The sequence below is a fragment of the Folsomia candida genome, unplaced genomic scaffold, assembly GCF_002217175.1.
Source record: "Folsomia candida strain VU population unplaced genomic scaffold, ASM221717v1 Fcan01_Sc013, whole genome shotgun sequence".
NCBI lineage: Eukaryota > Metazoa > Arthropoda > Collembola > Entomobryomorpha > Isotomidae > Folsomia > Folsomia candida.
Window position 1 is genome coordinate 3,477,598 of NW_019091205.1, and position 24,286 is coordinate 3,501,883.

General features: G+C 37.5%; 4 protein-coding genes across 9 annotated transcripts; 1 reads left to right on the plus strand and 3 right to left on the minus strand.

The window, feature by feature from the left end:
- The first annotated feature begins 111 nt into the window (after nucleotides 1–111).
- On the plus strand, nucleotides 112–6,405 carry LOC110855641. Of its 6 annotated transcripts, XR_004836088.1 has the most exons (8): nucleotides 112–372; nucleotides 447–494; nucleotides 563–1,342; nucleotides 1,858–2,308; nucleotides 2,383–4,015; nucleotides 4,099–4,866; nucleotides 5,146–5,590; nucleotides 5,654–6,405. XR_004836088.1 is itself a non-coding variant. In XM_022104050.2 (7 exons), the coding sequence occupies exons 4-7, from the start codon at nucleotides 3,989–3,991 to the stop codon at nucleotides 5,971–5,973; spliced, it is 1,560 nt and encodes a 519-aa protein (XP_021959742.1). In that variant the 5' UTR covers nucleotides 565–1,342; nucleotides 1,858–2,308; nucleotides 2,383–3,868; nucleotides 3,952–3,988; the 3' UTR covers nucleotides 5,974–6,405. The 6 variants fall into 6 exon arrangements, 4 of the variants coding, with proteins under 4 accessions (XP_021959742.1, XP_035712271.1, XP_035712270.1 ...); XR_004836087.1 differs by having other exon boundaries at nucleotides 112–494; XM_022104050.2 differs by lacking the exons at nucleotides 112–372; nucleotides 447–494 and having other exon boundaries at nucleotides 565–1,342; nucleotides 2,383–3,868; nucleotides 3,952–4,015.
- A 1,341-nt stretch (nucleotides 6,406–7,746) lies between these two features.
- LOC118437415 lies at nucleotides 7,747–9,860 on the minus strand. The gene is made up of 5 exons (XM_035856403.1): nucleotides 9,672–9,860; nucleotides 8,814–9,600; nucleotides 8,144–8,615; nucleotides 7,936–8,063; nucleotides 7,747–7,881 (listed from the first exon to the last, which is right to left on the minus strand). Exons 2-5 carry the CDS (start codon nucleotides 9,441–9,443, stop codon nucleotides 7,792–7,794), a joined length of 1,320 nt encoding a protein of 439 aa, XP_035712296.1. The 5' UTR covers nucleotides 9,444–9,600; nucleotides 9,672–9,860; the 3' UTR covers nucleotides 7,747–7,791.
- A 3,639-nt stretch (nucleotides 9,861–13,499) lies between these two features.
- LOC110855591 (phosphoglycerate mutase 2) lies at nucleotides 13,500–17,387 on the minus strand. Its single transcript, XM_022103999.2, has 4 exons — nucleotides 17,225–17,387; nucleotides 14,834–15,066; nucleotides 14,563–14,760; nucleotides 13,500–14,414 (listed from the first exon to the last, which is right to left on the minus strand). Exons 1-4 carry the CDS (start codon nucleotides 17,322–17,324, stop codon nucleotides 14,181–14,183), a joined length of 765 nt encoding a protein of 254 aa, XP_021959691.1. The 5' UTR covers nucleotides 17,325–17,387; the 3' UTR covers nucleotides 13,500–14,180.
- Nucleotides 17,388–20,160: 2,773 nt separating this feature from the next.
- LOC110855720 lies at nucleotides 20,161–21,827 on the minus strand. The gene is made up of 3 exons (XM_022104129.2): nucleotides 21,723–21,827; nucleotides 21,250–21,465; nucleotides 20,161–20,875 (listed from the first exon to the last, which is right to left on the minus strand). The coding sequence occupies exons 1-3, from the start codon at nucleotides 21,790–21,792 to the stop codon at nucleotides 20,328–20,330; spliced, it is 834 nt and encodes a 277-aa protein (XP_021959821.1). The 5' UTR covers nucleotides 21,793–21,827; the 3' UTR covers nucleotides 20,161–20,327.
- Between the last annotated feature and the right edge of the window lie 2,459 nt (nucleotides 21,828–24,286).

Genomic DNA, 24,286 nt, shown 5'->3' on the forward strand with positions numbered 1-24,286 from the left:
GTGATAACATAATTCTAAAGTAAATAGCGAATCGTATCATACGTATTTTTCAGCTTATTGTGCGCCGTATCTTCACACATACGTAGGTCCACATACGTAAGTAAATGTATGCACATACATTTTACTATTCTGATTTTAGACCTGCTTACAAGCCCAATACGACGTTGCCGTCCACTACATCACGAGAGTGACGTAGTGAAGTAGTTTCAAGTTATTTGAATAACTCGAAATTTCCGCACTCTTCAAAATAATACAACTCTTTTAAAAACTAAATGCACTCTGGATTGGTAAGGTATACTACGCCCCGAGTAGACTTCTAGTTAGTTAATGCTTGATACTGTTGATTTAGTATAGTTTACTTTATCCAAAAAGGTAACACAACATTTTTAAGAGTTTGTGCAAATTTTTATCTGACATGAATTCTTTCATTTTGAACACAATTCCAGGCTTTAATATTCGTTTCTAACATGTCGGAGGTCTTGAAGAATCCGTTGGCAAGTTACTCACTGCTCAGTTTCAAATTTCTCTTAATCTCAATACAATAATTACGAATTTCTACTAGATTCTCGAGAAAATATTTGAGACGATCAACAAGATGAGCCTCAACGATTTGAAAACGGCTCGTCTTGTGTGCCATGAGTGGAACGATATAGGCAGCAATCTATTAGGAAGACGTGCCTATCTCATAGTCAACAAGATGTTCCGCTACGACCGGTTAAACTTGCATAAATTATCCCCCGTGACCGACAAATTAACACGACGCCTCCTAATCTTTGACGTTTTTCAACCAAACGTTCAAGAAGAAAAGACTGTCGACATCTTTTTCCAAATGATAACCCAAATCTTCTCCCAGGCTACCAACGAAATCAAGTTGTACGTAACAAAAAAGGAATTTGCATACGGGTTTCTGCAAGGGATAGCACTCCTTAAGATCACAAACCTTCAACATGTCTCCATCGTAATATCGGCAGAGGCAAGAACCTTGAGCGATGAAAATCCGGTTCAGGAGTTTCCAAAACTTCCGATTCAGGTTAATTTGACCTCAATCAAATTCCAACCTAATGAACAAAATAAGGAAATCGGCCTCCCCGCGTTTGACACCTTCTTGCAAGTATTGATCGATTCGGCGCCCAATTTGACATCTTTGGATATATCGGGAATAGCCTGTCCGAATTTGGAAAGCTGCAAGAACCTTAAGGTTCTGAAATTTCGGTTCAGTAAGTCATATTATGCTGATCCTGGTAAATTGAGCGTGACAACAAAGATCCTACCGCAGGTTAAGGATTCCTTAACCGATATGATATTTCGTTACTGTGGGAATAATTGTGTAGCTGTGGGACAGGTAAACTGTAATTAATATTTCGCTTGTTGCACCTTTTTTCATAATTCTAGCATTAGGCTGTGCAAAATGTTTTGAAAATTTTAGGAGTGCATGATTGTTACAAATGCCAAATCTTTAAAAACGTTAAGAAATTCAAATATCGAGGCAGTTAGATTTTTAATAATTAAAGCATGCTATTTTGAAGAATCATGTTTTCGATTTCCCTAGTGAAAAAATTCGAAAAGTTAAGGGATTTAGAAAATCCGCAGTTCAAATCCGTTTAAACGTCGTGCCTCGAGCTCAAATTCGTGCATTGTGGAAATTGTAAAAATACAGGTATACTGATTTGTTTTGCCGAGCAGAATAAAATTGGTCCCTCGGGAATCTGACTACATATGTACCATTTTTGTAAAACATTGTTAGTAAAAAAAAATTCTGTGGTAGTTTCGAGCACATATCTTTTAGGGCAATTACTAAAATCTACATATGTACTCTATTTATGTATAAATATCACATCATAATTTAATAATTTACAGCACAATCAACATGCCTTTCCCGTCATGTTACAAGTTTCATCCATCGAAATTCTTGGCGTAGATTTTCTTAAAATCCATAACCATTTTGACGAGGCCCACCTCCCAAATTTAAGAAATCTCACCATCAAAAAGAGAAATTCAGGAGGGTGGAACTTGACCAGCCATCTATTTAAGTGGAACCGACACCGAGGAGTTCAATCTCTCACCCTCGACGCCAGTTATACGTCTGACTCGCATATCGAGTTCTCGAACACGATTGTGCAATTATTCCCCTCCGTTAAGAAATTTGATTTAACGATTTTTCTCGTTGGGGATAATTTAGCACATGAGATCAACCAGATGATGGCACCGTTCGAAATGTGGGATCTGGATGAGGTACATGTTGTTGCTAAAGGGGCTACGGAATCTTCCCTGCTGGTTGAAGTCCTGAAAAATATTGCCAATTGGACGGGTAACAATTGAAAATATTACAAAGATATATATTTATTAGGAAATTTTTAACTTTATGGAAATTATGTTTCCCAGGCATTAAACGTGCCCAGTTTGAGTTTATTAACACCACATACGAAGAATTTTCATCTGGCATTCAAGATCGCATCTTTCACAGTAGAGGATTTAAAAGCGTGCAAATTTCTCGGAGTGATTGGCCTATGGAATTACTGGTTCAGGATGCGGAATGTGTTCGAAAATTAGTGAGAACTATGTTTGACGATAGGGTGGTCAGAATGGGTAGAGATGTGTCTACAATTGACCCCAAAGTTGCAGGTATCATAACGAAAAATTTACTGTAATTTATGTGGTTAACCAGTTTTAGGCCTTTTAGGATGGCTTATAGATTTGTCAAGATGCCTGTCTGTCCGTCCGTCTGTAGGCACGATAACTCTCTATAAACAAAAGCTATCGAGTTGAAATTTTGCATGCTTCATCTTTGGGTTAAAAGTAAGGATGAGTTCAAAGATAGGCATGATCGGTCAAGTGGTTGGCCGGTGGGGGTCATTTCCACCCAAATGTGTTGCCATTAACTACCAAGATGGTATTAATGCTATCTTAAAATGCCCCGCAAAGTTGCTTGGAGTAGGTTTTTAGTTTTAACTCGATTCTTAAGATTGAGGTACTTAAATGAGGTACTTAAAAGAAAGCCAACTGTAAGAAATTGTTTTTTTATAATTTCTTGAATAAATGCATAAAATATGAGCTAATTTGGGTACAATACAATAAAATGTCATTAAGCGTAGTGCAAAGCGTGGTCTGCGGATGTGTTTCTTGGATTTCTTGAACCTCGGATGTCTTAAAATGTCCTCCGCATCAAATTTACTTCACACTCTTTAGTGTCTCTAATACCTATGTATATGTACCACCCATGTAATTATTTACGTGAATGCATCTAAATAAATAATTGTTTTGATATAAGTGCAAATTTTGTCTATGGATAAGTGACAATAATGAAAAACTAAATCTGGGCAGACAAAAAATTGATTTAGATGAGATTCTCAGAATTTACGGAGATGATTCCAACGCTACCTGCCTCACGTCTCTGGTCTGTCCCGTTACGAAGTTGGATTAGGTGCAAGATGAAAATCGAAATTTGTCTGATTTTTACCTAACAGACGGGGCAATATTTATGAAACTAATTTTTTTCGTACTACATTTTCAAGGGTTGTTTGAAATACATAAACAAGTTTCATGATTTTAAACTTTTTCACTTGATTTTCACCATTTTTCAAATGACGCGAAACTGGAAAGAATGTTATCATTGTTGGATGTGTAAACTAATGCTTTAAGCTACCTGATAATAAAGTTGACCAACAATTTTGTTGATTTCCAGTAATGCATTTGCGTCAGAGATAAAGCCAAAATAAAATGAGTAGAGACAGAATGGTATACGAGTGTATGTAAATATGTACGGTTTATTGTGCGCATTATCTTCCCACATATGTGCGTTAGCATTTCCATCAAATCGATCCAGCTCGGCATATTTCAGTAAGTAACTCGAAATTTCAACACTGTTAAGGTTCGTTTCCTTAAAGTAAATTCACTCTGAATTCCATATTTGACTGTGATTAAATATTGCATCAATATTTTGTTTAATTCGAGGCTTGAAAGATCGCCACAGCAAATCTGACCGCTTAACATGTTGATCGCCTTAAAGAATCCGGTGGTCAGTAACTAACACGTCACTTCATTCTTCATCATTTTTCGTACTTCGGCCGAATAAAGTAATTTTGAACTTGTGCTGCATAGATTCTCAACAAAATTTTAGAACATCTCAGCCTTCCCGACTTGAAAACATCTCGTCTCGTATGCCGTGAGTGGGACGATGTCGGAGCCAGCTTATTAGGAAAACGTGCCTATCTCATAATCAACCAACTGTTCTGCTATGACGGGTCAAACTTAAGCCAAATGACCTGCGTGAACGAAAAGTTGAAACGCCGCCTCTTAATCTTCGGTGTTTCTCAACCATTCATTCCTGGCGATACGAGTGTCGAGGTCTTCACCCAAATGATAACCCAAATCCCCCAAGTAACAAACGAAATCAAGTTTCACGTTACCCAGAGGAAGTTTGCCGTCGCATTCCTTGAGCGGATGGCACTCCTTAAGCCCACAAACATTCAGCACGTTTCCATCTTCTTTTGTCCACACTTAAGAACCCTAACTGTTGATCATCTAGCTTCAGAGTATCCACAACTTCTGGTTCAAGCTAATTTGACGTCGATCAAGTTCCAGCCTGGTCAACACCGTCTAGAAGACGGTCACCCCGTGTATGAAACCTTCCTACAAGCTTTGATCGATTCGGCGCCAAATTTGACTTCTTTGAATGTTTTGGGAACATTTTATCCAAACTTGGAACGATCAAAAAAACTGAACGTTCTGGAATTTAATTTGAGTCGGTGGCATGCGGGAACTCCTAGTAAATTGGATTTGGCCGCTTTAACAAGGATGTTAGCACAGGTTAAGGATTCCTTGATCCGCTTCAAATTTCACTGCAGCGGGAGAAACATTGTTACAGAGGTAAAACCATAACTACTATTTGTTTTTTTTTCACCTGCCTCGCAATACTAGAAATTCGCTAAAAATTCGCTTAAACATTCATAATAACAGTGTACGCTTATCTGCAATTTGGCCCACAACCTTACCTCTCGCATTTCTTGCACTTCCGTACGAAGTTATCTGTACGTGGGAAAAAAACATTTCTTCCCATATTTAGTTTCGAAAACTTTTCTTACGACAATTGCTGAAATCCACATATATATTCGTAACATATGATTATACTTACTTTATAATTTACAGGAACGGAATCTTTCCTTTCCCGTTTTGGCAAAACTTTCATCCATCGCCTTTCTTGACGTTAATCTGCTCACAATCCACGATTGTTTTGGGGAATATTATCTCCCAAAATTACAAAACTTCACAATTACCAATAGGGGAGAGTGTAACTTGTTAACTGACATCAATCTGTGGAGGCCACACCGAGGAGTTAAATCTCTCACCGTCGACGCTCGCAATTGGCCCGACACGCACGAAGAGTTCTCAACAATGATTGTGCAATTATTTCCTGGCATTAAGAAATTCAATTTCACCATTTCGCTCAATGCGGAAAAGTTACTAGATAAAATCAAATCGAGGATGTCACCGTTCGAAATTTGGGATCTGGAGGAAGTAACAGTTGTTGCTAAAAGAGCTAAAGAAACCACCTTGGTGGTGGAACTCCTAAAAAATATGGCGAATTGGAAGGGTAACAATTGAAAAACAAATCAAAATTTGCAAACTTCACATTTTGATTGGAATTGCTTTCCAGGTGTTAAACGTGTCCATTTCATATTAGCTTGGACCAGATACAAAGATTTTTGTCCGTGGATTCAAGATTTAATCTTTTACAGTAGGGGATTTAGGAGCGTGCAAATTTCTGTGAATTATAGTTCTCCAGTAGAACTAGTGCAGGATCCGGAACGGGTGGAACAGCTCATGAGACATATCTTTGAAAACGTGGCGGTTAAAAGTAATGAGGTCGAGCTAAATAAATCCAGCGGAGTTTTGGAAAGACTGAAGGCAAGACTAAAGCAATATAAGGGTGCCGACCCCAACGATGCGGGCATCATCAGGAAAGAAATACCGTAAATTATGTGATATACCAAAGTTAGGTAGTGTTTAGATATGTACATATATTTAAAATAATAAATCGTGTGATGACGGGGATTGACGTAAAAAACAGAGAAATTACTTTGGAAGACTTTTTCATGGGAAAATAATTTAGTACGATGGAAACCTTAGGCATCCGGGTTTTTGGAGCAAAATTTCCTGGGCGATGTGTTGTTTTTCTAAGCGTAAGATTTCGCCAATTAAGTAATTTTAGTACGTTTTTTTGCTAATACGGGGTAAAATGTATGGCCTCAAAGTACGCATTTTTTTGATTGGCGGTACTTTACATTATCTATACGTTAAAATTGTTAATAGACTAGTCTCCTTATTACATAATGCTAGATGTTATACATCCATCCGCGCCGTAATGAACACATGCCACTGGAGTGAATAAATTGTTTCATAATATTATAGCAGGCCGTCAAACAGTTAACAATTTAATTGGCAAACCTATTTCGAGTTTAAAACTTTATTCAATGAAAACATTTAATAATATTTGCCCAACGACTTCTTCCACTTCTGTTGCAGCATCATCACAAAATCATATTGGAGATGCATACTTTTTCATAACTAATGCCACTGGGGGCCTTTCATGTGTTAGGTCGTTGAAATTATAAAAACAAGAAGTGTTTTGGGTCCATATTCATCACTAGCGAGGTTATTTATAACTAAACAATACTTGTTTCATTTCAAATATGTGATTTGACGACATTCAACTTGCACTGTCCTATGTGTAGATGCGGATCATGTTTTATCAATGGGATCACTCCTTCTCTTCGTCCACTTGAATCGATCGAAGTAGATTACTTTTAACTCAACTATGCACACAGTGACACGCCCAAGCAAATGTTGTTTATTATCGACTATGCAACTTTCGATTTTAAACTCAATAACCCTTCTAACATCGTGTAAAAATAAATGTTTCTTGTTTATTTGGACTTATCAAGAAGAGCCCGTAGCTCAGATGGTAGAGCGCTCGCTTAGCATATGAGAGGTACAGAGATCGATACTCTGCCGGTCCAAATCCCTTTTTTGACCCCAGTGTTACTACATTTTTGGTACTTTTTTTACATCAAAAAGCGTAATCTCAGCCTCATACATTGCGGACCTACTACGGAAATAGTTCGAGCTTAACAAATCTTGTTAAATTATTTCCGACGCTAAATATTTAAGCTCAATACTTCTACAATTAAAAATAATAATTTTAGCACTTTACAAGTAGTAGTTTACTTTTCTAGTACGTGTTAATTTTGTACAAATACAAATTAAACCTGATCTGTTACGTGGATGAATTTGTTGTTAGGTTTTTTGTTCAAAATCTAAAAACTGTCATTATTGGGATTTAATCCGAAATATATATATATATTTCGGATTAAATCCTTATAAGTTCCAAGAGTTTCTAATTTCAAAATACCTAAAGTAGATACGGAAGACTGATGGTGTTCAAAAAATGTCTGTGTTTTCACTACAGTGTTACTTTGACAATGAATAACTTTTTGAAAGGAGACATGGTTTATTGACACGTTCGCTTCTCAAGCCCTCGAACTATTTCAAGTACACAAATGGGTATACATAGATCTCATCGGGCTGAAAAATTCACCAGATTAATTAAAACTCATGTTTCCTGTTTTGATCATTAATCTTTTCGCAGATTGTTAAAATACTCTGAATTTATAAATCAGTACTAACAAATCTGTCCACATTTATTTATTAATAAGCTCAATTTATACCTACGAATTTATTGTGCACAGCCTTATAAATGATAATTATCTACATAATAAAAACAGGATTTAAAGCTTAAATACAGCGCCCCACACCTCCCGTGAGCTTAATCGGTGCATCACTGGCATCAAAAATTGGTCGCATTAATTCCACAACTTCTTGATCCTAGGACGTAGGAATAATTACTAACTCATCAATTTAATTTAGTTGGTGGCATACCTTAATCCCATAATACCCAGAAATCTCCACGCTCTTCAATCCTCTACCGTATCTGACGAGATCTTCAATTCTGGGGGAAAAATCGTCGTAATTTACTTGAGTATTCTCGAAGTGGAGACGTTTAACGCCTGAAATAAATACATAATTAAAATTCACACATATTTTCGCTAATAATTTTGCAGTTTAGCATTTTCTGTAAAATTGCTACCTTTCCACTTTGCCATACTTTTCAGGCATTCTACCAACAAGGAGGATTTTTTCGCATAATGAACGACAACTTTGCTCTCTTCTAGATCCCACACTTGGAACGGTTCCATCATCGGAGAAATTTCATTGACTAAATAATCGGCGAAGAAGCCAATCGTGAAGTAAAATTTTTTAATGGTGGGGAATAATTGGGCGATTTTTCTCGAAAATTCTCTGTGCGTGTTATCAATATCGATAGCTTTTACAGTGAGGGATTGAACTCCTCGATGTCGTTGCCACACATTTAGATGGTTTAACAAGCTATATTCCAAATAGGTTTTTTCAAGGTTGAGATTTTTTAATTTTGGTAGGTGATACTCGTCAAAGAAATTATGGATTGAAAACCAATTTATGCTAATAATTGTGAGAGAGGAAAGTTCCGACATTACAGGAGTGTCACGTATCGTGCTCAGTAAATTATTCTGTAAATTGCTCTGTAAATAAGCATAATAAATACATAAAGTACGTACCTCAAAGCTGCAAATTTTTTTTTGCAGATACTTATACGTAGATATGCAAGTTCAAGAAATGCAGGACAAACATACATATCTACATAGGCCCTAATCACATATATAAGTATATACTTACATACATAATCCCTACATACACGCTTACAGAGTTTAAAAAGTTACCTGTGCTCTGTTGAAAATGCTGTTCCCGTCATAGTGTAATGTCATCTCGGTCAAGGAATCCTTAACCTGTGCTAGCATCTCTATTATGGTGGCCAAGTTAAATTGACGAGTAGCTGGACCAATACGAGGAAATTGTTTGAAATGAAATATCAAAACATTGAGTTTTTTACATCCTGCCAAATTCGGACAGAATGTTCCGCAGACATTCAAAGAGGTCAAATTGGGTGCCGAATCGATCAATACTTGTAAGAAGGTTTCCAACCCGTGGGGGCCCTCTATTTGACCGCGTCGATAAGGTTGGAATGTGATTGAGGTCAAATTAGCTATAATCGGAAGTTTAGGATACTCTTCAATTTGATCTTCCTGCTCCCGAATTCCGGGTTCTTGTGAGATAGAGATGGCCACGTGTTGGACGTTTGTGGTGCTAAAGCCTGCTATCCAATTAAGGAACGCGATGGCAAATTTATTCTGGGTTACGAAAAAATGGATTTCGCAAGTGGACTTTGATAAGTTTGGGATGCTGGTTATTATATTATTGAATAGGTCAATCGTCTTGTTTGCTGGAATGAAGGGTGGGAAAACGCCAAAGATTCTGATGCGTCGCTTCAGCTTGTCGTTCACTGAGGTCATCTGGTGTAAGTTTGACCCGTCATAGCGGAAAAGCTGGTTGACATTGAGAAGTGTCCGCTTTCCTAGGACACCCGCGCCGACGTCGCCCCACTCGCGACACGAGGCGACACGTTTTCAAATCGGAGAGTTTCAGTTGGGCAAAGATGTGATCGAGAATCTATGAAGTAGAAATTAAAATGTGTTAGATTCGGATTACGCAAATTTGGAAGTGGAACATAATCTACTTACCAACGGATTCGACAATGCTTTCAACATCTTATCGAGTTGTCGCCCCGAACTTTCAAATGGGAGTTTGTAAAGAAAAAATTCAAACCAAATTTTAAAAAATACAGACAGATATTTGCAGTTATTCAGTAAAATTAAAACTTCCTCTCGTAAAGAAGTGCGCGGAAAATTATATGTGGTGATAGATTTGTACCGTTAACATCCAGAACATACAGCTTCCATATGGACGACCCTGACAGAGCCTACAGAAAAGCACACCCTAACTCAACCGGTATCATGCAACAATATCCTTCATTTAGTATAGCTACAATTATTTCAAGTACCGGGTATCTGTATAAAAAACCTATTTCCAAGTCCAAATTTGTGCTAAATTTTGAAACGGCTAACGGGCTGTGACACATCAACGCTACATTGGACAGTATAATAATCGCGCCAAAGTTCATGATAATACAATGCCACGCTAATAAGAGAACGGCGACTAGGCTTATAACCATTTTTGTTACAGGAGGTAAAATGCCAACGCTTCGTAATACTAGCGAATCAGGGTAACGTAGAGGAACAATGAGATTCAGGATGCCAGATGCGATTGGAAGACAGGAAATTGATACTACGACGCTGTTCAGGTAGGCTCCTATAAAATCAAATTGACGGGTATGAGGCCCTAGGGATATTGAAAAGGGAATTCCATTATTAGTCTCGAAATATTTAGAATGTTCCACAGCTTTCAAATAAAATTGTAAATGGTTCTATAGTATTCTAGAGTATGAAAATACTATGGGGTATTTGTTTTAAATTTGTTTTAAAAATTGGCTTACTATCTTCGAGATTTTTTTGTGCCGAAAAAATAAGCCGATAAACAATTTTTACATTATCACGCTTAGCAATAAAAAACTGTACTTAACATTTAAGAAAACATTTAAGAAACATTTTAAATTCGTCAGACTAAATCAATTTTAGAGATCTTTGTTTAAAAACATTTACTAAAGATAATAATATTAAATAATAAATTTCATGAGAACATCATACTTTACGCCTAAGCATATTATATTCTCGCCTGCATAATTTTTAGATCCAATTCTTCCTCTCATTCGTCCATCCGTCCTAGTCACCCTCTGTAATTCCCGAAATCCCCGTGAAATTATGTTCGCATTAAATGCGTAGGTCAAACTTGCTGCTGCGGCGGCCGTTGCTGAACATTGGAACATAATCAGTACAAGGCCAGTCAGCCCAGTACTGTCTTGAAGCTCGGGATCTTTCTGGAAGGAAACAACCTTTCGAACTCCTATCCAAGTTACATGCACACTGGCCAAGACTACAACTCCGGCCACGAGATACGCTGGAATAGCCTTTATCCCCTCCGTTGGGTACGGCTCGCATTGATCTTTCGACCAGCTTATGTGCTGTGGATAACCGTAGGCACTAACTTTTGCGTAGCGCCGTAATGCATCAAACGGAGTGTGAAACGGAATCACAATTTTACTTCTTAAACTATTCATTAGTCTAATGATCGATAACTTAATAAGTATCATTATTCTGAGACGCTCTATTCTACAGTTTTTCATCACTTTATTTTAACCTACATAGAAATGTTTGAATTTGGATAGTATATATTTATAGGTATTGAACCAATTATATTTAACCTAGATTGTAGCATTCCAATGCTGAATACAAATGCCAATGATCAAAGTTACGAATGGATTCGTTTAAAATATTTTTAACATTGAAAATGAAGAAAGGTTGTTGAACATGCCATAATTATTAAGACAAATTTAATTAGTAATGTGATGACGAAGTTTGGTATGTATGTATCTACCATGTTGACCTAATTAATTGGTTTTTAGCTTTAGTGACCTCTACTGATATATTTTTAAACATGTTAGTACGTCGTCCATGTATTACTGTTTCACTACATGCTTGGTACGTATTCTAGAGAATTTGTGTAGAATTCTGTTGTATCCGTTTGTTTGATTTGAATTTCATGAAGGCCCATTGACTTTGTCAAGTAAAAATCTAGCGTCTAATAATAGAATTGATATAAATAATCTACTCCTATTTTTAGAATGTATCAGAATTTACTTTGCTTTTTCTGATGCTACCTACCGTTAATGGTCGATTTCCACGCTGGTCATCAACCTCTAATTTCGTTCCCCACGTGGGTAAACCTAATACGTCGATAACTTCTCAATTTCCTTCCCCAGTGTGGATTATAACCTTTCTCAGAGCTCCAATATCTGACATATTCGGCCGAACTCTTTTCAATATCTACCAATAAAGCAAGTCCGAAATGCGACATTCCAACCAAACACAGCACAATAGTTGCCGCTGGAATTAGAGACACTAGTGGGATAAGTGACACAAATTTTATAACCATGTATGACGTGGACACCGAACACAGAAACGCGCACCCTAACCCGACCGGCATCACGTGGTAATACCCGTGGTTTAGAATAACTGCAATGATTTGAAGTTCGCGGTATCGATCTAAATAACGCCCTTGTTTTTCTAAATTGGAGCTAGGTTTTGGAATAGCCAACTTATCCAGAAACATTAACGCTACATTGGACAATATAATAATCGTACCAAAGTTCATGATCGAACAATGCAGGATTAGTAAAGGAAGGGCGACTACCCTTATTATCAATTTGGCTACAGGCGAAAAAATGCTAACACTTCGCAAAGATAGGAAAATAGGGTCATTTATGCGAAAGTAGAGATTCAGGAGGCTAAACGCGATAGGAATAAAAACGATTGATACGACGACGCTGTTCAAGTAGAATCCAATGAGATCTAATTTTTTGATCTGATTTCCTGAAGATATTAAAGTTACATAATCACATAAAAATGTCATGTACTCTTTGGCCTCTTAAAAATAAATATGCTCACCATTTGGAATCCCATATTTCGCCTTTAATTCCCGAATTCCCCGTGAAATACTGGAGGCATTACATGCGTAGCTCATACTTGCTGCCGATGCGGCTAATCCCGAACATTCGACAATGATCAGTATAAGGCCGGTCAGTCCTGTGCTATCTTGAAGGTCAGGATCTTTCTTGAAGGAAACTATCTCTCGAACTCCTAGCCATGTTAAGTGCACGCTTGCCAGGACTACCAATCCCGCCATTAGATCAGCTGGGATTGCTTTTGTACTCGCCGTTCGGTATGGCTCACATTCATCCTTAGACCAACTTATGTGTTGTGGGTAGACGAAGGCACCAACTTTAGCGAAACGTCGTAAAGCGTCGAGCGGAGTATGAGGGGGAATCACTATTTTTCTTTTCAAATTTCTTATGAATCGGATAACAAACAATCTAATCCGTGCCATAATCCTATGGCTCATAGGTTTTAAAGGTTGTTTCCACTGTATCGGTTAATACCTTTGAAATACCTTTTGTGTTGGGATCTAAATGTAGTCGTACAAACATACCTGCAATACAAGTACATACAGTTATTTTGTAATGTCATTTTTTGCAGAAATGTGAGCTGCCAGAAATATTTTCAACAGGATTCTGGTATGTACGGTGGCAAAATGCAATTCAAATAAAAACTGAGGTTATTAAATGTCAAGGGTGAAAGCTAATGCAACGATTGTTATTAAATTACTTTGAATATGAAGAAAGTTTATTTCAACAGGAAATTCTTGAAAGTTAAATTTGTCGCTTAATTTCTAAGTTAAACGCTAATACTGTGTTGGCCTAATTAGTTTTCAATTTGACGATGACATGATTTGAGATGCCCAAGTTGCTTATTATTTTTATATTGGTACTAAATATTCCTTGCCGACCATAAGCAAAATATCTAGTTAGAAAATATATTTCGCAAAAAACATTAATATAGACAATTTTTGTTTTATTCAATGCATATACCATAGTACATATTGCTCTTATTTTAATATTACAAACAAGAATTCCCAGATAAATATTAGAGTGACAATAAAATCCCTTTTATGCGTCCTGCTTCGCGTTAATTTTGGAAGGTAAAAATTTGTATAGAGTTTTTTTCGCCGGTGTCAAGCCTTGTGTAATACTTCTGTCTGTGCATCCAAGATACCACAGAAAATACGGTTGACTGATATTATATTCATGATTCATTGTGCAAATAACACTAATCAGTTAAGACCGGTCTAGTAAAATTTATTTGATGAAAAAAATTTGTTTTTGAAAGGTTTACTAGTTGATGAGTAATATTTATGGTAGTTCGGTTTCCCACTAGAGGATCTGCTCAAGATTTCGGTTGAAATCACGACATAACTAGCGATCACAGATTTGCACTGGGATCGGCAAAGAAGTAAGACAGCTTTTAAAACAAAGTCTCACTAGCCGTTGTGATACTAAGCTGAGAAATAGCTTGATTTTGGCAAAAACACGGAACTATTTATTAATATTTCTATCAAAAAATAATAATAGACTTCACACATGGCGACCGACTCAATACTCACTCAATTTATCTGACCGAAAATATAATTAAATAAGTAAACTGGAATTGACTGAGTAATTTTATCAATATAGTCTGAATTTATTTTGTCTTCAACTGGCCAGTCACAATGGCCATAGCTTTCTCAACGGTTTCCTCATCCCCCAAGAACCTCATGGACACGACGGGCTTCAAGTATTCGTCCAGCTCGTACACGAAGGGGACTCCTGTAGGGAGGTTGATTCCCATGATGGCTTGGTCACTCATCCCATTCAGGTGCTTAACTAAACCTCGCAGCGACGTCCCATGAGCGACAATTAAGATTTGCTTGCTCTCCTAATAGAATAAGTCATAGTGAGATAAGCACGGAGCATTACTTAACCTAGCAGATTTTAATACACAGAAAATCCTGCATTTATTCCATGCATAAAACTCTGCGAGGTTGATAATCGCTTTTCACTGTTTTCTTATTCATTCACTATACCTTAATTTGGGGCAAAATGACATCATTCCAATATGGTAGTGTTCGATCGATGGTTAACTTAAGCGTCTCAAAAGTTGGAAATTCGTCCCCCTTGGGGCCTTTCGAATAACGGTCGTCGTCCACGATGCCCCTATAGTATTTATTCTCCTCCGTAATAGGGGGCGGGGGCACGTTGAAAGAGCGACGCCAAATTTGAACCTTCATCATTACATTTTAAAATTTGATAACATGTCAAGGTCAAAAAACTGTCAATCAGGATGAGAAAGGCGACCTGCTCTTCTCCATATTTCTTAACAGTTTCGGCCTTATTGAGTCCAGTCAATCCTCCGTAATGTCGCTCGTTGAGGCGCCAGGTTTTATGCGTGGGCAGATCCGCCTGTCCAATTTCGGCCAGGATGGAAGCCAGGGTGATGTGGGCACGGGTAAGCTGCGAAGTGTGAGCTACATCAAATGTATAGCCGGCATCTTTGAGGGCGTGACCGGCAGCTTTGGCCTCTTCAATCCCTGTAGAAAATTGAAATTGAGATACTTTCTGCCACGAGACATAGGATACAAGTTGTAAAATACTTATTATTTAAGTACTAAGAAACAAGATAAGTGCTTTCCTTAAAATTCATTAAAATAGCGAAGTCAAGTTGCAACATAGATATAAGATATGTATCATAAGATACATGTCTGGCAGGCATCCATCCATACATATGTAGATACAATATATGCTCAAAATGAACCCTCATCACACTACAAACTAACATTTTATCTACGTATAAATAAATATGAATCATCACTTCCAAGGTAGGACTTGGAGCAATATATGCTCAAGAGTCCATTCTTCAAGGATACAAAAATAAAGGGCACAGGATGCTTCTTTGGCCTAATTACGAGGATAAAAGGTAATATTTCGAATCTACCATTTTGTACCATGTACAGTCAATGGAACAAGTCTTGGCAACACCCACACAAGCTAAATAAAATTGGCTATAACTTTGGCATGCATTATCAAATTAGCATGAAAATTTGTACGCATTTAGCAAATCTAATGTAGTTTTCGATTATAATCATGTTTTACTGATTAAAATTAGATTAACGCAGTTTTTAAATAATTTGCTGGAAAATTTGTGAAATTAACCCACAAAAAGTATTGGCACCCTCTAACTTAAAAAATCATAGAGCAACGAAACGCCAATTTTACTGCGGCAAAGTGCTTCTAGTATTACGTGGCACCTCCCCTCGACACAATAAGAGCAGAACTAGGCTGTGGAATTTATTCGACAAGTTCCTATATAACGTTTTTTTAAATGGCTGCCCACACTTCTTTTAAACTTTTGACAAGCTCGTTTTTCGACTAGTGGTTTCCCATCGGTCTCTCTTTTCTCAACCCGGACAATCAGAATCACATCAGGAGACTGTGCAGCCAACGAAAGAATCTTAACCTTTTCGGTCTCAGAAAACTTGCATCGTTAATTTGGCTACATGTTTGGGGTCACTGCATTTTTGGAATATGAAATTTTTTCCTGGGTCAGGTTTTTGTTAAATGATTTCAAATTATCGTTTGGAATGATTGACAACACCTTCCTGGTCATAATTTTATCGATAATGACCAGGTAAACACGCCGCCTCCTAGTCATTTAACCCCAAACCATAATCGATCCACCTATGTGTTAAACTGCCATACGAACGTTTTAGCATTTCTGAGTCTTTTATTGCATCCGCCAGACTTGAACCAATTAATGAGCTCCGAATAAGTAAAATATGCCTATGTCGGACCAGTAGGCCCTTTTTCATTGATCGGAACTATATTTAGGGTGATATTTAGCCCATTCCGATTTATTGAGGTGGTTCGCTTTGGGGACTCTCGCGTCGGTCGGGCTTCTGGACCCTGAAACCCCAAGGCATAATTTTTGATTGATCACCAGATTGTATGATATGTTGACCCTACAGTTGATACTCCAATTTAACATGGATTTGGAAGCTGAAATCTTCCGCTCTCTAGTGGTTCGTTGCTTGAGGCATCCTTAGGTTTTAGGCGTAGATGACTTTTTTCTTCCGAATCATGGCAAAGTAGAAACTGAGATTGTCATTTTATATTTCTTTATTACGTATTCAAAAGTAAATATGGAAAAGTATGTTTTCTTATTGATTTTTCGATAGTAAAGCTTTTTTGTGCAAGAGACATGATTATTTCTCGCCGCGCCAAATACAGCTCGTTTGGTGTCGCCATTTTGGCTCCAGACAACACAACTGTAGACTTAAAATGTAGCTAACCTCATATTGTGTCACCTAATTGACTTACCGTAACGAAATGTGGAAGATGGTTAAGAAAATTGTTTCGAGTAATTAATTTGGCCACATGTTGCCAATACTTTTTGCAGGTTTTCATCTGACTCGTTGGGGTAAAAATCAGTATTGTGTTATGTTTACTAGATTTAAATCAGAAACATGATTATAATCGTACACTACATTAGATTTGCTAAATGTGTACAAATTTTCATGCTAATTTGATAATGTATGCCAAAGTTATAGCCAATTTTATTTAGCTTGTGTGGGTGTTGCCAATACTTGTTCCATTGACTGTATCTTGAAAAGTATTTTGCCAAAACCTGGTCCCATTACACTGACCAAATTAAACTTATATGAAATGATTATTACAATAAATGCCACCCACCTTTTACTGAAAGCTTAGCATCGTACCACCCACAAAATAAATTCCTTTGGTTCCACTCACTCTCTCCGTGACGAACCATGACAATTTTGTAAGTTGCCATTTTTCAGATCTTGAAAAACTTTGGGAGTTTTCTTGTATCGACCTTGAGTATAACATCAAACACGCCAACAGCTCGTGAGGCGAATAATTGGTTTGGAACCTGTGCAAATTACAGGCTGCCAAACCAGCTCAGAAACATACACATAGGTGTGCGTTTTTAAAAAATCCGAAAGACCAGCATATTCACGTCAATCCAAAGCTCCCTCATGAGCCAAAATTTAACTTGCATTAGATCCGACAGAATGTTAACCCAAATACGCGCGGACTCGGACTGGAGATCAACATTGGCTAACCGTAACGGCGAAACCGCGCAACTCGTGCGGCGATATAGCCAAATAGGCGTGGTTTTAGGCCTTTTAAGATGGCCTTATAGATTTGTCAAGATGTCTGTCTGTCCGTCCGTCTGTAGGCACGATAACTCCCTTTAAACAAAAGCTATCGACTTGAAATTTTGCATGCTTTATCTTCGGGTAAAAAGTAAGGATGAGTTCGGAGATGGGCATAATCGGCCAAGTGGCCGGTGGGGGTCATTTCCATCCAAATGTGTTGCCATTAACTACCAAGATGGTATTAATGCTATCTTAAAAGGCCCCGCAAAGTTGCTTGGAGTAGGTTTTTTGTTATTAAATTAGTTTGCGCCTTGTTCAGGTAGGAAAAATCCATAGTTATGATTTCCTGGCCCGGCAATCTTTATAAAATAAATTCTACCCGCTTCCAACGGGTTCATGCACACCTATGTACATATGTAATTTATTCGAATTTTAAAGTCGAAGCGTATCATAAATGAATTAGCTTTATAAATATTCTTAACTGATTGATTATTTGTAGATAATAGTTGTGCAGCTGCGATTAAATTATCTAAGTTTTCTTCGAACTTCACGTTATATAAATATTAGCATAAACACCTACATATATACATTCTGTTGGTTCAATCCACAAGCAGCAAGTTATTCACTATTACGTGTTGTTATACAAATGAAATATGTGTCTGGGTTATACAGATCATCTGAACTATTTATTGTGTTAAAGTTTAATTGTTAGGAATGACGGCACGTACACATTTCTACTTGATTGAACCTTTCCATTGTATGCAAATATTTATCTTTGAACATATTTATATGGGTCACACGGATCTTCTGAAGAATTAACAAATACTTATCTTTCGAAGTAGGCCCATTTTTGTTTTTGTCATTCTTCAGTTGCTATCATAGTTCTGCAGCATATTTTAAATTAACAAACGAAATGAACCTCCTATGTATTGTGTTTGTACGTATACATCAACTCATGAAGTACTTTGACTTATTTGCGTATTCTGGAGACACTTAAGAATTTATGGAATTTTGCTTGCCGTACATTTGCGTTATATGTAGGCTTCGGTTTTTAATTCACTCACTCACTAAAATTATTTTGTTAATTTATTTCGAAATTAAAAGTTTAAAAGTATCGACTCCAATGAAGGAGTAGATACATATGTGTGTATGTATACGTAGGTGTTTTATTATTGATTTTCAAAAGGTATGTTCCGCATTGTTTCTGGCCAGAATTTTGATGAAATAACAAACTTCGGATACATTTAGGATCCTGTGATTTTTTTCAGATCTTTAGGTTAACATTAACACTAGCAATCAATCATCAAACTTTACCTCGACGGAAAAAATGTCAGATTTGCAAATTAAATATCGTATGTAATTTAATTTTTAACGCTGGAGGGGTAATCGGTGTCGCCGATTTATGATCGTATGCTTAAAATTTACAATGAAAACTGCTAAACACAAAACACAAATTCAATTGGGTCAATAATTTCAAATGATGGCGAAAAGAGGTCTCGGACAAAAAGCCGCTAGGACGCCCAAAATCTGTTTCTCCCACAGAAAGGCTCCGGAAACTAGAGGAACCAATAATGAGAGATCCGCGATTGAAACTGTCCTATTTAGCAGATGAGATGGGTGTTCCAAAACCAGCAATTTGTTCCATGTTAACTGAAGACTTCGGTATGAAAATGGCTTCCTCCCGTTGTGTACTAAAATTGCTTTCGGCATCTCAAAAACAGGATCGAATCGACTTTTGGAATGAAAGTTTTGCCCTTTCAAATGAAACCTGGAACCTGATTCATATTTTAATAGTTGGATATGATACTTGGGTTTACTATTATGACCCGGAGACCAAATAATAATTCATACAATGGAAGCACGGGGGGTCGCCCCAGCCCATGAAAGCAAAAGTGCAAAAACCTGCCAAAAAATTGATGATTCCCATTTTCAAGGATATCAAAGGTCCCCTCCTTATAACATTTATTGGTAAAAATACTATGATAAATGGGGCAGCCTATGCAGGAATCCCGAAGGAGTTGTGTGCTCTGGTTGAAGAAAAACGTGGGGTCAAAAAAAAGAGTTGGTGCATTTTTAGCACGCCGAAGCCCCACCTCATACCTGGCATTTTGCGAGGGCTGCTGCAGACGGAAATCGCTTCACCTAGATAAACCACCTCCTGTACAGTCCAGACATGACCCCTGGTGATTATTATTCGTTTCGAAACTTAAAGAAAGACATCAGGGGGAAACGGTTTTCTGATGATAATAAAATCAAGTCGTAAATTTTGGCATATTTTCGAGGTAAATTTTGATGAGCTATTGCTAGTGATAATGTTAACCTATAGAACTGAAAAAAATCACAGCATCCTACATGTATTTGAAGTTTGTTATTTCATCAAAAGTTTCGTCAGAAACAGTGCGGAACATACCTTTTGAAAATCAATAATAAAACACCCACGTATACTCGGAAATATTGCCGGAAATATTGATATGCAACTACAAATTGTTTATACATCAGAACTTAATGCAATTTTAAATACTTGTAATTTATTAAATTTTGAATCAAAATTTTTGAAATTTCAAATGTTCCTTAAATGTCTAATATGTAGTACATATTTTAAATTTTTAATCACAACATATTACATGCAACCCGAATTTTACCCCACACATTAATTATTATCCCAAAAAAATATTTTATGAGTGTAACTCCACAAAGGGCGCTATCTTTCTCCACATATCTTCAACATCCTCTGCCGCCCAGTCGTCCCCATGTCCGCCGGCATAACGGGTAAACTGGTTCGGCACACCGGCCTGGTCCAGCCTCTCTTGCAACGCCACCATCTGACCGAATGGCACAACAAGGTCGGCATCCCCGTAAAAACCGATCGTTGCCGGGGATCCGACACCGGCATACGTAAGGGGACTAGCTTCCCTCCACGTTTCCGGGTATTCCTGACAGTTGGACCGGTTTCCGAAGAGGGGCATGAGGACGGGTCGAACAATGAGGGTATCGCAGTACCCGGGGTCCATGAAATCAACGGGGCCAATGTGATCCACGACAACTTTCACGTCGCCGATGTCGCGATCCCGGCCGTACGCGTAAAGGAGTGAGATATGGGCGCCGGCCGAGGTGCCGAACAGCGTGAAGGAGAGGGACGTCGTAGGGAAGGAAGCTTTCAGGAAGGACACGGCCATCTGGACGTCTTCCACCTGTTTTGGGAATCCCGGGCTTTGGTAGGTGCCTGTATAAGAGGGGCGGGAATTTACGAGATTTAATTTATTGAAAAAAATTTTTATATTTTGATTATCAGCATGTTAACAAGAATTGTAGCATAATTATCAAGAAAACCAAACTTGAGAAATTATTTAGAATATAGGAGGTTAATGAATTTTACAATTTTTGTCTGATTTTGAGAAGTGTTCTAATTTTTCTATCGTGATGTTCTCTTTCTGCGTTAAAAAATTCTGAACTTTGCATACTGTGCTCCATTACATTTTAGGTAGAGGTTGCGTCTCGTATCTTGGTGCATGTATAACAATTAGTTGCCCAAATACTTTTTTAAATGGCTCGTATTCATGCAAGCAAATAAAAAATTATGTACAAAACATCCCTCACCTAGGCGATAGTCCATATTGGCAATGACATAGTCGGGGAGAAGGTCTCTGAACCTTCTCACCTGCCCGTTGATGTGCTCCTTCTTCCCAGAGACCCAGGAGCCACCGTGCAGCATGAGGATGACCTTGTTCCACTGGATGGTATCATTATCGGGCAGGTACAAGTCCAGCAACTGTTCCACATCCGGTCCGTAGGTGACATTATATAGGACACGCTCTGACCGAGATTCATAAAAAAATTCTAGTACAAATCGACGAAATGGCTACGCTATTAAAAATAATGCTATCCCCTTGAAAAGAAAATGCACTATAAATTGTATTCGTAAGTCAGGTATCCTAAGTTCGGTCTAACGTTAACTTAATAGAGTAAAGTTTATCCTGAATTTAGTATAGTTTACTTCATATAGAACTCATAGTGAATTTATATACTTTTTAAAAAGGTAATATTATTTTTAAGAGTGCTCCAATTTTTACCTTGTGTCTCCCCCTGTCCAAAAGGGACCAGGGATAGCACCAGGAATATGAAAGATATTATACTCTGCATCTTTAAATGGTCCACCGTTGGTGATCAGATCGCAAATAAATTTATTATTGGGAAAGTATGCCTCTTTATCGGTCCAATCAAGTGATCTGTGACGCGTGGAAATATGCGATCCGTGTGCAAACATTGATAAGGGTATAATTGGCATCCCATTATGATGGGGTGACAGTGGTACACAGGTCGGCCCACTCTTCTCAATTATGTATTACTTGCGGATTTCCCAATTTTTTTGTCGACTAGGTATGCTTTTAACATTTAAATAAGAGACTTTTCTACATGTAAGGCTCATGGCGTCCAGTATCGTATATAAATGATAAAACCATAGATATGTATGTACATAAGTGTGACCCCTAAATTACCATAAATTTCAGAAATTGTATACAAACTAATATTTAATTGTATTAAAATTAATTGCAGTAATTTATTTCCAGTTTCGTAATTTTTGGTTGATTTCTTTTATTTCGAGTTTTTTGTGAATTGTATTTACATGCTAATGAAAAAATATTAGTATAACGTTTTTCTATAAAATTTTACGCTATACTCTCATCTTAATCAAATTTCACATCCATTTTAGATATTCGATATTTTTATTTTCACTGATTTATATTAATAATAGCTTCGGCAGCATTTCATGTGTACATTGTTGAGAGTGGTGTCATCTCCTGTAAAACGTATGAAAGCATTAGTATAATTAATTCGCGAATATTTGAAGCTTCCAAATTTTCTATGCAAAAAAGGTTTAGGGTTCGCAAAACCATGAAATTATGCATTTAACTTTTTTTGAAAATTTTTGAATATAATATCAATTTGTCTATAGTAATTTCAGGTCGCCATTAAATGAAGTCTGCAAATTTTTCAAATCTTGCATTAATTGTCGAAAAACTACAATTTTTAATTATACATACATGACTGGCAAAACAAATTTGCATATTACTGTTTTATCAGGTATTTGAAATGCATGCACTATTGGATTTGTACCAATTGAAGCTTCATAATAACTGTTTACGAAGCCGCATCTTATTTCAATATTTCCAAACGCGGGTAAAATCATACCTGACCCCTGCGGAGGTTCAACTTGAGTACGAATCCCACATAGCCAGAGTCCCGGAGGACAGTCTTGCTGCGTCGTCCACACCCCCCAGTTCATCCCGTCCCCTGTTAGAAGGGTGTTATCTTGACAAATCACCCTCAGGTTGTTGGCCGCGGTGTCGTCGCCGTCGTCCTGAGGCGGCTCCGATCTTAAGATGAACCCAACGGCGAAAAAGGGAAATTCACACGTTTTTACAGCCCCCCATTTACCCCAAGGGCCAACGGCGCTGTAGATCGGCGTCGCCGGCCGGACGGGTCCTATACATAATTACATTTCACGCGCGTATACATTTGGTAATTACACTCAAAACAAAACGGTGTCAATATATGACTTAACCGCCTTGGTTACAACTGTGATTCCGAGTAGTAATGAATTCTTTCCGGCCGGTCATAACATTATAATGACCGGTATCAAAATCATCATAACTCGGATTCAACATTGTAACCAAGGCGGTTAAGTCATATATTGACACCGGCGGTGTTGGTTCGACAAATTTTTATTTTGAGTGTACTTATGAAATCATTGCAGAGTTTTAAACCTTGGATCATAAAAAAATATATATTTTTTGCACTCGGGCAAAAGTGTGACAACTTTTCTTGATTAAAACACTTGTTTTATATATAAACCAGGAATTTGACATGTCAATATTGAAAGTACTAAAAATTTGCGATGGGATGGAGTTGGCGGAATTATTTTACATATGTTGGGGGAATCGAATGCCCTCTTAAAATGAAGCAATTCATTCGAAAAGTATGTATGTAAATGAACTCTGAGTTCTATATTACTTGCTATTAAACTCTACTAAATCCTGGAGAAAACTTTCCTCTGGATTTACATAGTTTACACAGTTTACTAAATAAATGATGAATTAAGAGTGCACTTACTTTCAAAATTTCAAATTATTTTTAAGAGTGCACATATTGTGATTTTTAGGAACCGATTTGAATTATTTAATATGCGTGTACTGTTTCAGTATCAGAAAAGTTCCCAAAAATTATTAGCAACAACACTACCGTAAAATAATACCGCTTGGTATTATTTTAATACTGGATTTTTAAGAGTGTACTTCCTAACCCGGTGGTGAGCACAATAACTTGATCCCATTTAAAGCCGAGTCATCCCCATCATCTCCCTGCCATGGTTCGGTCTTGAGTTGAAATCCGTACACGTACTGCCCCTTCGCACACGTGTCCCACTCTCCAAACTTTCCCCAATGGGTCACATGTGGGGCCCGAATGTACGTGTAAAGCGGGAGGCCGTCCAAGACTCGAATGTACTCTTTGAACGTTTCCTCCTCCGAACTGATACCCAAAGCTCCCATGCAGTCGAAGAAGAATTGTTGGCCAAAACAGTCTTGTCTGTTAACACAAATTGTTGAGCAGTCATATTTTTGTTAATTTTTAATTT

Coding starts and splice junctions, on each gene's coding strand:
- LOC110855591 (XM_022103999.2), bottom strand. CDS start 17,324: ATGGCAACTTACAAAATTGTCATGGTTCGTCACGGAGAGAGTGAGTGG. Junction 15,067..17,224: donor TGCTAAGCTTTCAGTAAAAG/GTGGGTGGCATT, acceptor AATTTTCTACAG/GGATTGAAGAGGCCAAAGCT. Junction 14,415..14,562: donor TCATTTTGCCCCAAATTAAG/GTATAGTGAATG, acceptor TTATTCTATTAG/GAGAGCAAGCAAATCTTAAT.
- LOC118437415 (XM_035856403.1), bottom strand. CDS start 9,443: ATGACCTCAGTGAACGACAAGCTGAAGCGACGCATCAGAATCTTTGGC. Junction 8,616..8,813: donor GCATTTTCAACAGAGCACAG/GTAACTTTTTAA, acceptor GCTTATTTACAG/AGCAATTTACAGAATAATTT. Junction 8,064..8,143: donor AAGTATGGCAAAGTGGAAAG/GTAGCAATTTTA, acceptor TATTTATTTCAG/GCGTTAAACGTCTCCACTTC.
- LOC110855641 (XM_035856376.1), top strand. CDS start 3,989: ATGTTGATCGCCTTAAAGAATCCGGTG. Junction 4,016..4,098: donor TCGCCTTAAAGAATCCGGTG/GTCAGTAACTAA, acceptor TGTGCTGCATAG/ATTCTCAACAAAATTTTAGA. Junction 4,867..5,145: donor GGAGAAACATTGTTACAGAG/GTAAAACCATAA, acceptor TATAATTTACAG/GAACGGAATCTTTCCTTTCC.
- LOC110855720 (XM_022104129.2), bottom strand. CDS start 21,792: ATGCAGAGTATAATATCTTTCATATTCCTGGTGCTATCCCTGGTCCCT. Junction 21,466..21,722: donor TGGACAGGGGGAGACACAAG/GTAAAAATTGGA, acceptor AATCTCGGTCAG/AGCGTGTCCTATATAATGTC. Junction 20,876..21,249: donor CAATATGGACTATCGCCTAG/GTGAGGGATGTT, acceptor CCTCTTATACAG/GCACCTACCAAAGCCCGGGA.